General features: G+C 39.5%; 1 protein-coding gene across 3 annotated transcripts in view; it reads left to right on the forward strand.

Annotated features, from left to right (window-relative positions):
- The window catches only part of sfxn5a (sideroflexin 5a), a 102,569-nt gene extending 84,593 nt beyond the window's left edge, over positions 1-17,976 (forward strand). For all 3 annotated transcript variants that reach the window (XM_034159976.1, XM_034159977.1, XM_034159978.1), the window contains 2 exons: positions 11,826-11,943; positions 16,640-17,976. In XM_034159976.1, coding sequence (XP_034015867.1) covers positions 11,826-11,943; positions 16,640-16,717 — 196 coding nt within the window. In that variant the 3' untranslated portion in view covers positions 16,718-17,976. The remainder of the gene's footprint in view (positions 1-11,825; positions 11,944-16,639) is intronic.
- The last annotated feature ends 359 nt before the right edge of the window (positions 17,977-18,335 follow it).

Below are 18,335 nucleotides of genomic sequence, written 5' to 3' on the forward strand. Positions count from 1 at the left end.
GTCAAGACATGAAGTTTGTAAAATGTGTAAAAAAAGATTATAATTTTGCCTGGGCTGAAGAGGATTAAACATGTTTAATGCAGAAATTAAGTAGTCTCAGTGCAAGTCAGAGCAACAGGACGGTACTCGACATGACTGAAAGCCACACACTCACAAGACAACGTTACCCAACGCCAATTTATGATTCCTGCTGTGTTCCATTGTTCCTGAAGTATAAATCACACAGGATTGTTTTTATACTGTGCACCCAATGCAGTAAAACTACACGCTGATTGCAGCTGCTGCTGCAGCTTGCTCTTCTCTCACAAAAGTGTTTAAATAAAATCCATAAGTCCTGCTCACAGACTGATTGCCAGAGACAGGACATGTCCACATCCAGTAAAAAGTCCAGACATCTCCAGTCCACTCACGGACTGTTCGTTCACGCGCACACATGTGAACAGTTAAAAGAAAGAAAAAAAAAAGGCTGCTGCGCTCCTCACTCTCCCCTCAAACTCTCTCATCATTCTGTTAAATAAAGTCCATAAGTCCTGCTCACAGACTGATTGCCAGAGACAGGACATGTCCACATCCAGTCAAAAGTCCAGACATCTCCAGTCCACTCACGGACGATTCAATCGCGCGCACAAGAATCCGTGGAATCGTCGCTGGCTTCATCAACACACCTGAAAGATAAAAGAAACGGGAAAAGTGAACTGTGCCCTCTCAGGAAAACATGGTAAGAATTTTTCTCTTCTGGAAAATAAACATTCTGCTGTTCAAACAGGATTTTAGACAAGATTATGTGACATTTTTTCACTAATCTAGACTTTCTTTCATTGTAAAAGACATTGTGGCTTTGAATTAATTTAGGCTGCATGAATTTACACAAGAATATGTGACTTTTTACTATAAGGTATGTTATTGATATTTTACCCTGATTTTCCAAATATTCTACAAGCTTTAGCTGTGGTTTTTGAAATGCTGTAACAGTCTTTTCAGTCTTCATAAATTTCATGTAGTTTAATTGTTCTGAGTTGATGCATAATTTGTTTTACAATTAAAAGGAAAATCATTCCAGGTCCTACTTCCACGTCATATTCTGTTATTTCAACATCATCGACAGTTCAAATGAAAGGTTGAATATAGGATCATTTAAATATCCACTAATTTTGAGATTTGTTCTTCCAGGAGATGCTGAAAAAGCGTCATTAGATACAAATTTAATTCTGGGGCCCCATAGGGCCCAAGACCCTGGCTCCTGGGGAGCTGTAACCCACCCCCCAGACCCCATGCAAATTTTCCTCGGATTTCACAGTTTTCATTTCACAGCCCTGTATGGACGTGAAACACTAATATGAAGTTGGATATCACTTTTATATTGTTTACGGCATTTTTGACCTTACATCACTGTTAAAGGTCAAACAGGTTGGAGCCAGTATCATTAAACATGGTGGAAGGGTTGTGTGTTATTTAAGGAAAAATTGGTTCCATTTTGGAGAGAATTCTTGTATGATACAACTTAGATTAATTGAAAAATATAAATCTACATTTTGTACTAAAGCGAATACTTATGATGATTGAACCTTTTTCACCACTAAAGCTGAGTGCTGTGTGATGTGACTATAATGATGTGTTAATGATTCAGTGTGTCTGTGTGAATTTCTTATGATCGATGGCCTCACTGTGTTTTCAGCGTGCCAAGGAATGTCTCTGTGTACGTTCTTCAGCAGCCCAGGTGTGTTTGGGATTCTTGGAATGAGTGAACAAGGGGAAATAGGCAAGAAGAAAGAGTGAATGTGGTTTGTAGGGGAATACTGCTCAGCTATTATCCATGTCAGCTCACTTTCACTGGCTGTCAATGGAGCGAGAACACGGGGACGTGACGGGGGCCTGGGCCGCCCCTCAGTGATGGATTATGCTGCTGAGAGCTGGTGGGAAGCAGCAACAGCAGGAGCTGTCCTGCATGGATTTATTTTCCTCTGTGCAGCTTACTGCATTTATTCAAGTTTGAACCCAATTGTGTAATTAACTTTGAGCCAAACTTTATTAAGTCCTGGTTCTACTGAATAATAAAGCCATGAATAATGAGCCACGTATGGATTTGTCAGAAATTTCAGTGATTATTCGAGTAATGAGCAACCTATATGAACATTGCGTAAACAATTAAAAAAGCACTGCGTGAGAGTGCAAGTGACTGCGTCACTGATCACAGCACAGCTCATCTGATCGATTAGAACGAGATGTTAAATCTGTCATAAACATACCTTTACAGCTGCTCATAAGAAGGAAGGAACATGCAACTGTTTTACCAAGGCATTATAATATAAACATTACAAATAATTTCCTTTTAGACTGTTCCAAATACGGTAGTGTTCATATTAATAGTAATGCTATGTGACTAAAAAGATTAATCCAGGTTTTGAGTATATTTCTTATTGTTACATGGGAAACAAGGTACCAGTAGATTCTCACAAATCCAAGAAGACCAAGCATTCATGATATGCACACTCTTAAGGCTATGAAATTGGGCTATTAGTAAAAAAAAGTAGAAAAGGGGGTGTTCACAACAATAGTAGCATCTGCTGTTGACGCTACAAACTCAAAACTATTATGTTGAAACTGCTTTTTTAGCAATCCTGTGAATCACTAAACTAGTATTTAGTTGTATAACCACAGTTTTTCATGATTTCTTCTTTAAAATTAATGTGAGGCATTAATTTTGTTGGTTTGGATCCAAGATTTTGCTTGTTTACTAGTGTGCTTGGGGTCATTGTCTTGTTGAAACACCCATTTCAAGGGTATGTCCTCTTCAGCATGAGGCAACATGACCTCTTCAAGTATTTTGACATATCCAGACTGATCCATGATACCTGGTATGTGATATGTAGGCCCAACACCATAGTAGGAGAAACATGCCCATATCATGATGCCTGCACCACTATGCTTCACTGTCTTCACTGTGAACTGTGGCTTGAATTCAGAGTTTGGGGGTCATCTCACAAACTGTCTGCGGCCCTTGGACCCAAAAAGAACAATTTTACTCTCATCAGTCCACAAAATATTCCTCCATTTCTCTTTAGGCCAGTTGATGTGTTCTTTGGCAAATTGTAACCTCTTCTGCACATGTCTTTTATTTAACAGAGGGACTTTGCGGGGAATTCTTGCAAATAAATTAGCTTCACACAGGTGTCTTCTAACTGTCACAGCACTTACAGGTAACTCCAGACTGTCTTTGATCATCCTGGAGCTGATCAATGGGTGAGCCTTTGTCATTCTGGTTATTCTTCTATCCATTTTGATGGTTGTTTTCCATTTTCTTCCACGTGTCTCTGTTTTGTTTTGTTTTTTTGTCCTTTTTAAAGCATTGGAGATCATTGTAGTTGAACAGCCTATAATTTTTTGCACCTGCGTATAAGTTTTCCCCTCTCCAATCAACTTTTTAATCAAACTACGCTGTTCTTCTGAACAGTGTCTTGAACGTCCGATTTTCCTCAGGCTTTCAAAGAGAAAAGCATGTTCAACAGGTGCTGGCTTCATCCTTGAATAGGGGACACCTGATTCACCTGATTGTTTGTTCCACAAAATTGACGAACTCACTGACTGAATGCCACACTGCTATTATTATGAACACCCCCTTTTCTACTTTTTTTTTACTAATAGCCCAATTTCATAGCCTTAAGAGTGTGCATATCATGAATGCTTGGTCTTCTTGGATTTGTGAGAATCTACTGGTACCTTGTTTCCCATGTAACAATAAGAAATATACTCAAAACCTGGATTAGTCTTTTTAGTCACATAGCACTACTATTATTCTGAACACTACGTTCACCTCATGAAGAGACAGAGAGAGAGAAGCGGCAGATGAAACAGTCCTCTGTGATTCCGAAAGTGAGGTGTTTTCTGAGAGAAAATGATTCATCTGCTGCAAAATAATTATTTCATGTATGCAGTGTCCAGCACACAAAGCACGGCATCCAGCTGAACAAAGAAGGTGCGTGAGAGGGTGGAGCCAAAATAGCCTTTACAAAATAGCCTGTCCTGTCCTCATAGCCGCCAGGTACTTGGATAATGGGCTTTTAACAGCCTTGTCCTCACCACTAATATGTCTCTAACATCCTCTTTTGTCCTCGTAGTGCCCTGTACACAGACTGCCCCCCCTTTTTTTGCTAAATTTTGAACTTCTCTAAATTAGTGCCACGTTCTGCTTCTAAGAACCTCTAAAGCCCCTTTCACACCAGGCCTGCTTCAAGTTGCGTTGTGCGGCATTCATGACAACGCCACGTGGATGCAACCTAGTGTCGAGACGATGGAAATCAACGCCAGAACACCATGACGGACGCAAAGGATGAAGCGAATCGGACGCCAAAAATTAGACATTTAATTTTTCTGCATCGAGCACAGGACGCAGAAAGGAAGTGGTTTCAAAACAAGTCAGGGCAAAGCAACGGTACTCAACGTGACTGGAAGTCACACCCTCACAATACAATGTTACCCGATGCCAATTTATGATTCCTGCTGTGCTCTATTGTTCCCGAGCTATAAATCACGCAGGATTGTTCATACAAACCTTTTATATGTGTACACAGTGCAGTAAAACTACACCGCACATGTGAAAAATCAAGAAAAAAATGCTCAGATTGCAGCCTGACTGCTGCTCATTGTACTCACCTTGTCAAATTCCCTCTGATTGTGTTAAAGTCCATAAATAAGTTCTGCTCACAGACTGACTGCCAGAGACAGGACATGTCCACATCCAGTATAAACTCTGGACTTCTCCATGCCCACTCATGGACGGCGCAAACACGCGAAAGCCGGCTGCAGCTCCGTTGTCGTATTTTGCGCTTCATAATGTGCCACACATTTTCAGTGGGCGACAGGTCTGGATTGCAGGCAGGCCAGTCTAGTACCTGCACTCTTTTGCTACGAATCCACGCTGTTGTAACACGTGCAGAATGTGGCTTGGCATTGTCTTGCTGAAATAAGCAGGGACGTCCCTGAAAAAGACGTTGCTTGGATGGCAGCATGTGTTGCTCCAAAACCTGGATGTACCTTTCAGCATTGATGGTGCCATCACAGATGTGTAAGTTGTCCATGCCATGGGCACTAACACACCCCCATACTATCATAGATGCTGGCTTTTGAACTTTGCGCTGGTAACAGTCTGGATGGTCTTTTTTCTCTTTTGTCCGGAGGACACGACGTCCATGATTTCCAAAAACAATTTGAAATGTGGACTCATCAGTCCACAGCACACTTTACCACTTTGCGTCTGTCCATTTCAAATGAAATGAGCTCAGGCCCACAGAAGGCGGCGGCGTTTCTAGATGTTGTTGACATATGACTTTCGCTTCCCATGGTAGAGTTTTAACTTGCACTTGTAGATGTAGCGACAAACTGTGTTAACTGACATGGTTTTCTGAAGTGTTCCTGAGCCCATGCAGTAAGATCCTTTACACAATGATGTCGGTTTTTAATGGAGTGCCGCCTGAGGGATCGAAGGTCACGGGCATTCAGTGTTGGTTTTCGGCCTTGCCGCTTACGTGTAGCAAGTTCTCCATATTCTCTGAATCTTCTGATTATATTATGGAGTGTAGATGATGGAATCCCTAAATTGCTTGCAACTGAACATTGAGAAACATTGTTCTTAAACTGTTGGACTATTTTTTCATGCAGTTGTTCACAAAGTGGTGATCCTCACTCCATCTTTGCTTGTGAACAGCTGAGCCTTTTGGGGGTGCTCCTATTGATACCCAATTATCACACTCCCCTGTTTCCAATTAACCTGTTCGCCTGTGGAATGTTCCAAACAGGTGTTCTTTGAGCATTGTTGCCCCTACCCAGCTTTTTTGAAATGTGTTGCAGGCATCCATTTCAAATGAGTAGATATTTGCACAAAAACAAAAACGTTTCTCAGTTTGAACATTAAATATCATGTCTTTGTGTTGTATTCAATTGAATATAGGGTGAAAAGGATTTGCATATCATTGTATTCTGTTTTTATTTACATTTCACACAACGTCCCAACTTCATTGGTATTGGGGTTGTAAAAGTTAACTTTTCAGTTAGTGGATTAGCGGTTATCAAAGCTAACTTTTTGGTTAGCTGTGCCCACCACTGATGGCATGTTATCTGAGCGCAAAGTAGAGCACTCAGGATGCATCGGGTATATTTACGTGTTTAAGGCATAATATGGTGTAATTTTTTGCCAAAGACAGATGACGTGCTCATGAAAAACTTACAGAGGTGATATGCAAATGCCAGAAGATGGTTTTGTTGTGTATTTTTGATAACAGCAGATGTTTCAAGAGAAATACAGTATGTTGTGTGCAAAATGTATGTTTTATTTAAAAGGAAACTGTAAGGCCAGAATTTGTATTTAAGGGTGTAATTTGAGTAAAGCACTTAATTATCAGTATTGGATTGAAACATATTACTGGTGAACTGGTGGGTTTTACAAGTGGGGTAAATTTCTATGACTCTGGGCATGATGACCCAGAGTTGAACTCACAGCCCTGGGGATTTTCTAAGAAATGACCTCTTTGCACCTGCATATTGCTGGAAAAAATGACTGACCCAAAAATGTATAAAAAATGTAATTGTCATCTTTTGTGTTTGGAAGCAGTCCTGGTGTGTTCTGTTTTACGGGGACTCTGTGATCTGCTTCCATTTGCCGGCAAAATAAAAACTTGCTTTGGGACTTGATTCTCGCTGACTTTTCTGGACACCGTTATGAAGATATTTAAACAATTGTGCACAGCTATAAAACATGTAGACTCTTGTCTGGTGATCAGGAACAGAGGCTCATTATGAACATCTTTGATGCATTCGCTTTGCTGCCACACAATAATGCAGGTGTCATTTTCATGTCCAGCGCCGACGTCATGAAAATTGCGAGTATGATTGCGCTCATTTGTGCACCCATAAACATGCTGGTCAAAAGGTGAGGTGAGATCGTGTGCTGTGCTCACGCTGTGCATTAATGATGACATTTGCGCTTTGATGTTGTGCCACTTTGCAGTGGCAAAGTGGCACAACATCAGTGTAAAATTTTTTCTCAGCACCTCTCCTTGCAAGCCAATGTCTGATTCCTGATCTTCATGTTATTTTTCAGCCCTCTTTCTGATGCCCTTCTGCATTCTTGTAGCTTCCTGTTCTTCATTTCTGGTGTTGCACAACAGCATAATGTCTTCTGCACCAGGGAGACTGGTTTTTAATCCAAAGAACTCCAGTTCATAAAGTAATGGGCATAAAGAGTATCACTGGTGCACAAATAATTTTAATTATTATTATTTTTAATTAATATCAGCAACATAAGCTGCATGGGTTTTTTATTTATTTTTGACTTTGCTTTGCTGTTGCTGCACACATTTTACAGTTATGTTTTCAAAGATGAAAATGTCCCCACATGCACAAGTTCTTTTTTCTTTGTAAAGTGTGTGTGTGTGTGTGTGTGTGTGTGTGTGTGTGTGTGTGTGTGTGTGTGTGTGTGTGTGTGTGTGTGTGTGTGTGTGTGTGTGTGTGTGTGTGTGTGTGTGTAGCCTAATTAAACCATAGCAGCCATATGTATTAATGAGCTCCCTCATTAGGCAGTAGTTCTCCTCGTTAGGGGGAGTGCCACACTGCTGGAGGAGAGATGGAGCAACTCGTTCTCAGGCTCCTGCTGAGTTTGACGTCCCAAACACTGAAGAGGAAATTATCGAACAGAGGCCAGCGAGAAGGCATGAAAAGTAGGGTCTGAAGTGGAGAAAATGTATTTAGTAATTGATGTTTAAAATGTTTGCGATGCTCTTGTCTTAAAGAGTCACACAGACATGCAGTTAATGGGCTAAACCTCTGATTCTAGCCCACTGACGCATGACTTTGATCCACACACTTGCATGCACTCTGCCGTGCACAAGAGTAAACGTGTCTCAGACTCATTATAAACAGTTGTAAACTGTGTGCAGCTTCGTGCAAGTGCGCAAAGAACATTTTGAAATGTTCAAATTCTCCATCACACATTAATTATATGAACTTCACGTGAACATTGCACAAACAATTACAACCCCAAATCCAATGAAGTTGGGTTGAGTAAAATGTAAATAAAAACAGAATACAATGATTTGCAAATCCTCTTCAACCTATATTCAGTTGAATGCAGCACAAAGACAAGATATTTAATGTTCAAACTGATAGACTTTATTGTTTTTGTGCAAATATTTGCTCATTTTGAAATGGATGCCTGCAGTACATTTAAAAAAATTTGGGACGGGGCAACAAAAGACTGGGAAAGTTGATGAATGCTCAAAGAACACCTAACTGAAAACAGGTGAGTGTCATGATTGGTTATAAAAGGAGCATCCCCAAAAGTCTCAGCCATTCACAAGCAAAGATGGGGTGAGGATCACCTCTTTGTGAACAACTGCATGAAAAAATAGTCCAACAGTTTAAGAACAATGTTTCTCAATGTTCATTTACAAGGAATTTAGGGATTCCATCATCTACAGTCCATGATATAATCAGAAGATTCAGAGAATCTGGAGAACTTTCTACACATATGCGGCAAGGCCGAAAACCAACATTGAACGCCTGTAACCTTCAATCCCTCAGGCGGCACTGCATTAAAAACCGACATCATTGTGTAAAGGATCTTACCACGTGGGCTCAGGAACACTTCAGAAAACCACTGTCAGTTAACAGAGTTCATCACTACATCTACAAGTGCAAGTTAAATGAAATGGGCAGACGCAAAGTGAAATAGTGTGCTGTGGTCTGATGAGTCCACATTTCAAATTGTTTTTGGAAATCATGGACGTCGTGTCCTCCAGACAAAAGAGGAAAAAGACCATCCAGACTATTACCAGTGCAAAGTTCAAAAGCCAGCATCGATGGTATGGGGGTGTGTTAGTGCCCATGGCATGGTCAACTTACACATCTGTGATGGCACCATCAATGCTGAAAGGTACATCCAGGTTTTGGAGCAACACATGCTGCCATCCAAGCAACGTCTTTTTCAGGGACGTCCCTGCTTATTTCAGCAAAACAGTGCCAAGCCACATTCTGCACGTGTTACAACAGCGTGGCTTCATAGTAAAAGAGTGTGGGTACTAGACTGACCTGCCTGCAGTCCAGACCTATCGCTCATTGAAAATGTGTGGCGCATTATGAAGCGCAAAATACAACAATGGAGACCCCGGACTGTTGAACTACTGATGTCATACATCAAGCAAGAATGGGAAAGAATTCCACCTACAAAGCTTCAACAATTAGTGTCCTCAGTTCCCAAACACTTATTGAGTGTTGTTAGAAGGAAAGGTGATGTAACACAGTGGTAAACATACCACTGTCCCAGCTTTTTTGAAACGTGTTGCAGACATCCATTTCAAAATGAGCAGATATTTGCACAAAAACAATAAAGTTTATCAGTTTGAGCATTAAATATCTTGTCTTTGTGGTGTATTCAATTGAATATTGGTTGAAGAGGATTTGTATATCATTGTATCGTTTTTATTTACATTTTACACAATGTCCTAACTTCATTGGAATTGGGGTTGTAAAAATAAAGGGCAAGTGATTGCATCAGTGTACCGCATCAGAGTGCAGCTCATCTGAAAGATTCTAACAAGATGTTAAATCTGTCATAAACATACTTTTACAGTTGCTCATAAGAAGGAATGAACATGCAACTGTTTTACCAAGTTATTGCAATGTAAACATGACAAAAAAATACGTTTTTAGACTGTTTCAAATGCTTTCTCCACCTCGTCCAGCACACACAAGAGAAAGAGGAACAGCTGCTGCTGGAGCAGTCCTCTGTGATTACGGAAGTGATTAGAGACATTTTCAACAGCCAACTCGGAGAGAAAATGATTAATCCATTACGAAATAATTATTTTATGTATGCAGCGTCCAACACGCAGCGTGTGGCATCCGATGGAAGAAAGCACAACGTCCAGCTGGGAACACAGCGGGTGGGATTGTCATGATGATGTGCATGCAAGTGCGCTGATCAAAGTCGTACAAGTGTCAGGGGGCCTTCGGAAAACAGCCACCCGCAGGTGGATTAATTCAGTGCAGTATATATTGTACTGTATTTTTTGGACTATGTATCCTTATCTATATTATAATAGCCAAGTGGCCTCTGTGTGCATGCGTTTGTTTGGTTTCAATCACACCAAAATTGGGGAGAGCTGACATTTGCCAATTGGTATGCTTATGTATTTTAGGTCAACAGTGAACACTGCAAAAACGGAAAGTTGATAGGACAAATATTTTTGGAATAATTAGAAATTTTAGCTGACCAGTAAACAATGAATGTTGTGCTGTAATGCACCATGTGAGTTTGCGTTTTGGAGGTTTTAAAGAAAATGAAAACACTAATTTCCGTTGTTGTCCATCAAATTACAAAATAGAAGTCAAAGTAAAATAATAGTAATAAAGACAATAATAACAATAATAATGGTTATATGATAACAAGAACCCAAACTATTTCTAAATACATTAATGTATTTTATAATTTAACATTAAAAAAAATTACATAAATAACAGGAAATAAAAGGGTTGAGTTGCTCTTCTAAAAATTGTTGAAGTCTAAGGTTCTGAAAACATTCTGGACTCACACACCATTCCAGTTCATTATAGAAACTTTGAAAAAATTCTTACCACCCTTGTCAGCTACCTATTTTAGAAACACTACCCGATCTAGAGCCCGTGGATCTCCACAGGCAAGGTGCTAGTCAGCTCTTTAATTTTGGGATTTTTGTGTATTTTTTTTATGTATTTTTATTGACATTTATTTTTTTTATTATTGGACTTTGTTTTGTTTAGTGCTTTGATTGTTATATTGTCAAGAAACACAATTTTTTTCGGCATATAAATCACATCACCGTATAGGACCTTGCATACTGGTTAAAAAAAACACGTCCTCCGGAAAGTACGGAATATACTTGTCAGGACACATAAATGCAAAAATTCCGACCAATTAGTGAATTAGCAATTTTTTTGGGGCCCAAAATAAAGCAAAATATCATGGTTATGCAGTCAGAGTGGTTCTTCCCGACTACGTGCCTGTCGTGGTGAACGTGTCACTCACAAACTACATTTCACGTGAAATATAGCTGTTGAATTACAGTATGTTCTAAATCAAAAATTAAAATGACCCTTGATAGGAAAAGGTTCCCTACCCCACTGATCTGGCGACTAGGGAGTTTCATTTCAGAAGAGTTTTTGTTCCAGTTTATGCTGTCATAAGTTAAATTACTGGGCACAGGTGCAAACACCTCTTGATCCAGATTTAATGTACATGGAAAACGACTCTGTACTGCAATAGCAGTTTACTTTTTGAATTATCAAATCTTGTCCATACTATATTTTCTATCAACATTTCACTGATGTATGTATTTTAAAAGTAATTACACTCTGTGCCGTTACTCGATCCACCACTCTCACTGTAAATGAAAACAGCCTCAAATCCAGAACTGACCTTGTGAAGAATTTCACCTTGTAATTTGTACAAAATGATATTTCGTCAGAGAGATCTGCGTGCAATATTCTTATGTAAATGTATTTTTCTGATTTGAAAGGTGGATATTTCTATGTGCTGCCTTCAGGAAATGGCATACTGAGGGTTCCTGTCAGAGTTTCTCTGAAGGAATCACAGCATTCACATTCTTTTTTGTATTTAATATTTATGTTTTCACGTACACATTTCTTTTTAAAATACATGAACCACATTTTTAAAAAAATGTGTAGTTTTATGTGTACTAAATTCTCTCTTAGTGTCAGCACCAAAATGAGTATGTCCGTTCACTGTAAACTTAAAAAAATAAAGTCTCTGTGGTTCTTTCTCATTTGTTTTCCATCAGACTCCCTCTGCTCCAGAGGCAGCGGAGGCTTGTTCTGCCCGTCCATAGTCTGGTTTGTCTCGCTGCCTTCGCCTTTGCTCTGCCTCTTGCTATCAGCCTTTTCCCACAGATGTCCCAGGTACATAATGTCACATTTTTTCCCTTCTTTGTGTAAAATATCTTTATTCCAAAATCCAATTGATCATTCAGTAATGGTGATGCAAATTTATACAGTGAGGCAAATAAGTATTTGATCCACTGTAGATTTTGCAAGTTTTCCCACCTACAAAGAATGGAGACGTCTGTAATATTTATCCCTAGGTACATTTCAACTGTGAGACATGGAATCTTAAAAAAAAAATCAGAAAATGACATTACAGAGGCCAACATATGGCCATCGCGTATTGCGAAGACCTGGCACCTGCCCGTCTGTCTGTCCGTCTGTCCATCTGTCTGTCTGTGTTCAGTATAAGTCCAGTTTACTGCCACAGTCTTCAAATTCACAGGGAACATTCTTGGGACACAGACTTTGAACAAGTTCAAAGATGGCTACCCTTGATGTATTTTAAGAGGTTTAAAAAGTCTCATTCTCTTATCTGATCCCTTTCGTGCTTGAGTGACGCGGGTGACAGCCAATTAGAGTAGAGCTGCACTGTGACATCAGTTACTGGTTTCTTCAAAACTGCTTCGCTTTGTGTACTTATATACATGTTTCTCATATATTATCTAAAGCTAGCAAGACATAAGCACTTCTAAAACTGAAAATGCTGTTTTTGGAACTATTAACACCTCTGAACTTAAAGACATTTTATGGAGGTTATGGAGGTGAGGTCACTTCCTAGTTTAGCGACTTGCTAACTGCTTCGTTTCTGGTATATTATGTAAAAGCAAGTGAGAAATAAACATTTATAAAACTGAAAACCCTGTTCTTTAACCTGATAACACCTCTGGTGTCATTTACAAGACATTTTGTGGATGTTACCTTGCATGCTTACTTTCACTAACTCAAAGCTAATGTCCTATGGAGTTAAATTTCTCTCATTAATATTAATACGTGCAAATGCACAGAGGGTGATCTACAAATATTCCTTGATTTGCACAACATGAACAAATGATTTGATTTGAACATGTACAAATTGTATGTAAGACAATAGGATCTTAATACTTAACTAAACAACTGCAAATTATTAGCATTGCGTTATATTTAAATCATTCATTTGTATTTTATTCCATGAAATAAGTATTTGATCACCTACCAACCAGCAAGAATTCTGTCTCTCACAGACCTGTTAATTTTTCTTTAAGAAGCCCTCTTATTCTGCACTCTTTACCTGTATTAATTGTACCTGTTTGAACTTGTTAGCTGTATAAAAGACACCTGTTCACACACTCAATCAATCACACTCCAACCTGTCCACCATAGCCAAGGCCAAAGAGCTGTCTAAGGACACCAGGGACAAAACTGTAGACCTGCACAAGGCTGGGATGGGCTACAGGGCATTAGGCAAGCAGCTTGGTGAGAAGACAAAAACTGTTGGCGCAATTATTAGAAAATGTAAGAAACACAAGATCGCTGTCAATCTTCCTTGGTCTGGGGCTCCATGCAGGATCTCGCCTTGTGGATATGGATGATTCTGAGAAAGCCCAGAACTACACAGGAGGACCTGGTCAATAACCTGAAGAGAGCTGGGACCACAGTTGCAAAGATTACATTAGTAACACATGATGCTGTCATGGTTTAAAATCCTGCAGGGCAGCAAGGCCCCCCTGCTCAAGCCAGCACATGTCCAGGCCTGTTTGAAGTTTACCATTGACCACCTGGGTGATCCAGAGGAGGCATGGGAGAAGGTCTTGTGGTCAGATGAGACCGGTATCAACTCCAATCGCAGTGTTTGGAGGATGAGAACAACTACAAGAACACTGTCCCAACCGTGAAGCATGGGGGTGGAAACATCATTTTTGGGGGTGCTTTTTTGCAAAGGGGACAGGACGACTGCACTGTATTGAAGGGAGGATGGATGGGGTCATATATCACAAGATTTTGGCCTTTGGTCTTCCAGCATGACAATGTCCCCAAACACACAGTCAGGGCAACTAAGGAGGGGCTCCGTAAGAAGCATTTCAAGGTCCTGGAGTGGCAGAGCCAGTCTCCAGACCTGAACTCTGAAACTATAAGGTCTCTAATTTAGTCTCCACACTGCTCTTTTACACCCTGTTTGCACCAAGTCCACAACTGAGTTGCGATCGAAAACTGGCCTCTGCTCACTGTTCATCTCTCTGACTCCCACTGGGGTTGCAGGCTGATCACAAATGGGGTCTCCGTGGTCACAAAAAAGATCTCTCTTGGTCGCCATCACTCCCCTTTGGTCTCCAACAGGTGTGCGATTGTGTTGAACTGTTTAAAACATTTGCACAAGTTGTGTGACCAGGTAATACAGTAGTGTTCAGAATAATAGTAGTGCTATGTGACTAAAAAGATTAATCCAGGTTTTGAGTATATTTCTTATTGTTACATGGGAAACAAGGTACCAGTAGATTCAGTAGATTCTCACAAATCCAACAAGACCAAGCATTCATGATATGCACACTCTTAAGGCTATGAAATTGGGCTATTAGTAAAAAAAAAAGTAGAAAGGGGGGTGTTCACAATAATAGTAGCATCTGCTGTTGACGCTACAAACTCAAAACTATTATGTTTAAACTGCTTTTTTTAGCAATCCTGTGAATCACTATACTAGTATTTAGTTGTATAAGCACAGTTTTTCATGATTTTGTCACATCTGCGAGGCATTAATTTTTTTGGTTTGGAACCAAGATTTTGCTCATTTACTAGTGTGCTTGCGGTCATTGTCTTGTTGAAACATCCATTTCAAGGGCATGTCCTCTTCAGCATAAGGCAGCATGACCTCTTCAAGTATTTTGACATATCCAAACTGATCCATGATACCTGGTATGTGATATATAGGCCCAACACCATAGTAGGAGAAACATGCCCATATCATGATGCTTGCACCACCATGCTTCACTGTCTTCACTGTGAACTGTGGCTTGAATTCAGAGTTTGGGAGTCGTCTCACAAACTGTCTGTGGCCCTTGGACCCAAAAAGAACAATTTTGCTCTCATCAGTCCACAAAATATTCCTCCATTTCTCTTTAGGCCAGTTGATGTGTTCTTTGGCAAATTGTAACCTCTTCTGCACGTCTTTTATTTAACAGAGGGACTTTGCGGGGGATTCTTGCAAATAAATTAGCTTCACACAGGCGTCTTCTAACTGTCACAGCACTTACAGGTAACTCCAGACTCTCTTTGATCATCCTGGAGCTGATCAATGGGTGACACTTTGCCATTCTGGTTATTCTTCTATCCATTTTGATGGTTGTTTTCCATTTTCTTCCACGCGTCGCTGGGTTTTTTTGTCCATTTTAAAGCATTGGAGATCATTGTAGATGAACAGCCTATAATTTTTTGCACCTGTGTATAAGTTTTCCCCTTTCCAATCAACTTTTTAATCAAACTACGCTGTTCTTCTGAACAATGTCTTGAACGTCCCATTTTCCTCAGGCTTTTAAAGAGAAAAGCATGTTCAACAGGTGCTGGCTTCATCCTTAAATAGGGGACACCTGATTCACACCTGTTTGTTCCACAAAATTGATGAACTCACTGACTGAATGCCACACTACTATTATTGTGAACACCCCTTTTTCTACTTTTTTTTTTTTTACTAATAGCCCAATTTCATAGCCATAAGAGTGTGCATATCATGAATGCTTGGTCTTGTTGGATTTGTGAGAATCTACTGAATCTACTGGTACCTTGTTTCCCATGTAACAATAAGAAATATACTCAAAACTTGGAATAATATTTTTAGTCACATAGCACTACTATTATTCTGAACACTACTGTACAGCCAGTGATTCCTGAGAAGTCTACGGGAACACGTTCCTGTTTTAACTCCGTTTCTTTTGACGATCGTGTCTCCTGATCTCCTTAATGCTCTCTGAGCTGACAAAGGCTCCTTCCTAATGAGGCGTAGCCCTCTGAGACTTACTGCTGTCTTATGATCTATACAACTATTTCTCAGAGCCAGTCAGTCGTGCTATCCAGCTGAATCAGTCTGAGGTTTAACTTTAGCCCGCTAACCTTAATGTGGGCCATTCAGCTCATTAAGTGGCTGCCTCTAATTTTTTTATTTATTTATTGTTTTTATATGCTCCAATCCCTTTCTTTGTCTTCTTTTTGCCAGATGACTTTCTGACACAAGCCAGTCAGCTCTGGCTTTAAAATCTTTAGAATTTAATTACCACTGGAAATAGCTCAGGCAACCATATGGCAAAATCCTCAGACATATGTGCCACCAACAGTTCTGTGAAAAGCAGCCTCCCCTTCCACCAAGGGGCCTGTTTTTCTCACACAACTCCTCTTTGCACTTTCACAAGGATACCAGATAAGAAGAAAAAAAACTGCCCAAAAAGCAACATGAATGCCCCTTTCCTCTGTACCCCCCACCTACTCAGTTTGTCCCACTTCCCCCTTTCACACCTACCAAGATGTCTGATTATAATTCTGCCTGCACTTCCAAGAGCCATCTGTCTCTGGTTCAAATATTAGGAGATGCAAACCTCAAATTAGACTTTAATCTGCCAAATTGGCACTTTTTACACATTAGCAAGAAATGCAGAACATTTAGACCCTAGTTATAAATGAAACGCTTTCAAGTGGCTGCGTCGAAGCACATGTAGGGGATTTATATACCTGCACCTGTACTAAAATTTATATAGTGCCAAATGTTGGCATTTGTGCTGGTGACCTTTTTGTTTTGTGTGGAACCCCACAGATCAGCGTCAGTCAACTGGAGCCAGAAATCACAGCAGCAACAGATTGTCAGGTTGTGACATACAACAAAGGACTGTAAGCATTTTTACCCATAAAGACGTGATGCTCCTCACGGCCTGAACCCTCTGATCCTGCCAGAAGGTGACGTATGTTCAAATCAGCTCTGTTAGGAGGTTGCAGCAGCATTAGGTTCAGGAGGGCTACAGAACAGCAAATGCGGATGTGTCAAATTAGTAGTCGTGCATGACAGTGTGTGATCAAGAAGCCAACGCAAGTTTTTATTTCTTAAAAAAAAAATAAAGCAGCATGCTACAGTTAATGCATGAGAAACTAGAAAGGTCTCAGTTTTGGCATTGGTTCATCATCACACCTGCATAAAGTTGTGAGAATTTTAATATTGATCTAGTGAAAACATTAAATCACAAGATTTTTTGAAATGTTGGTACAGTTTGAATTCTACTTGAACACCAACCAAGACGTGTGGGGTGATTATTCTGTGGGTTTTTCTGATGTCTGTGTGGCTTTTTTGAGTGTTTTGAAGAAAGATATAAAAGGAAATATTTATTTTGAAGATCCGTAACACCAAACTAACACCTGATATGTTTGTCAAATGCCACCCAGTACAGTTAACTTAAATAATTCAGGCACCAGTCATACTTTAAGTAAAAATAAACTTGGTTGCTCAGTGTAAGCATAAGTACATAGTAAATACTGCTGAGGCCCACTGGTGTGTGGGTCTGTCGACTAAATATGCTGGAGTCCGTATTGTTGTGTGGAACTTTCTATTTATATATGGTTCAATGAAGTCATTCATGATACTCCACTAATTTAATGTATTAATGTTAAATTTGTTTCAATTTGGCCCCAACAGCCAAACTAACTTTGAGCAGCTTGGGGTTTAATATCTTTCTCTAAGACATTTTGAAATACAAACATATTCAGGGATGTAGTTTAAGAACAACACACACTTTAATTTGTTTGTTTCTGTGAAGTGCTACTGTTTGGCCTTAATGTTTTTCAGACACATTAAATGATTATATCTTAAATATTTGAATTTAAAATGACAATATTTGCCTTGTTTCCAGCCTGCTGTGAATGAAAAGATTATGAAATAATTTGAATATTTGCAGTCAGAGGCAAATAATGTGATGTGTACAATTATTTATACAAATCACTTTAATATCACAGCTATTATGTCTTGTAAAGAAAGAGATAATTTATTTAAATTTTTTATGTATTTTTGAAATGTATTTGATGGTCTTAATGTGCAGAAGTACTCTTTCCAAATGCTGTTTTTTTGTTGTATATCAGATGATTTATATAAACAGTCTCTCTTCAGATGATGTCTTTTTTTACGATGTGTGTTGTTATGTGTTTGTGTGTGAATGACTTCAGCACGGTAGTTAGACAGTGACTGAAGAAGCCACATGCAGAATGAGTGGAGGATACGTCACCACAAATACCACAGCAACTCCCCAAAATAATCCATTTTTCTGTCAGGTCTTTATCATGTCATCCACACTCTTCATTCAGGTGGGGATCACGTACTAATTACTATTGACCTCAAGATTACTTAAGTAGTTCAACAGTAGATCCTTCTGAATTACTTTTTAACTTTAATGTGAATTTTTACAGGTTTAATGAAACAAGTAAGTTGCCCGTAAGTGCAAAAGGACGCAACTGTAAGTGGATTTTTG

The sequence above is a fragment of the Thalassophryne amazonica genome, chromosome 19 (genome assembly GCF_902500255.1).
Source record: "Thalassophryne amazonica chromosome 19, fThaAma1.1, whole genome shotgun sequence".
Classification (NCBI taxonomy): domain Eukaryota; kingdom Metazoa; phylum Chordata; class Actinopteri; order Batrachoidiformes; family Batrachoididae; genus Thalassophryne; species Thalassophryne amazonica.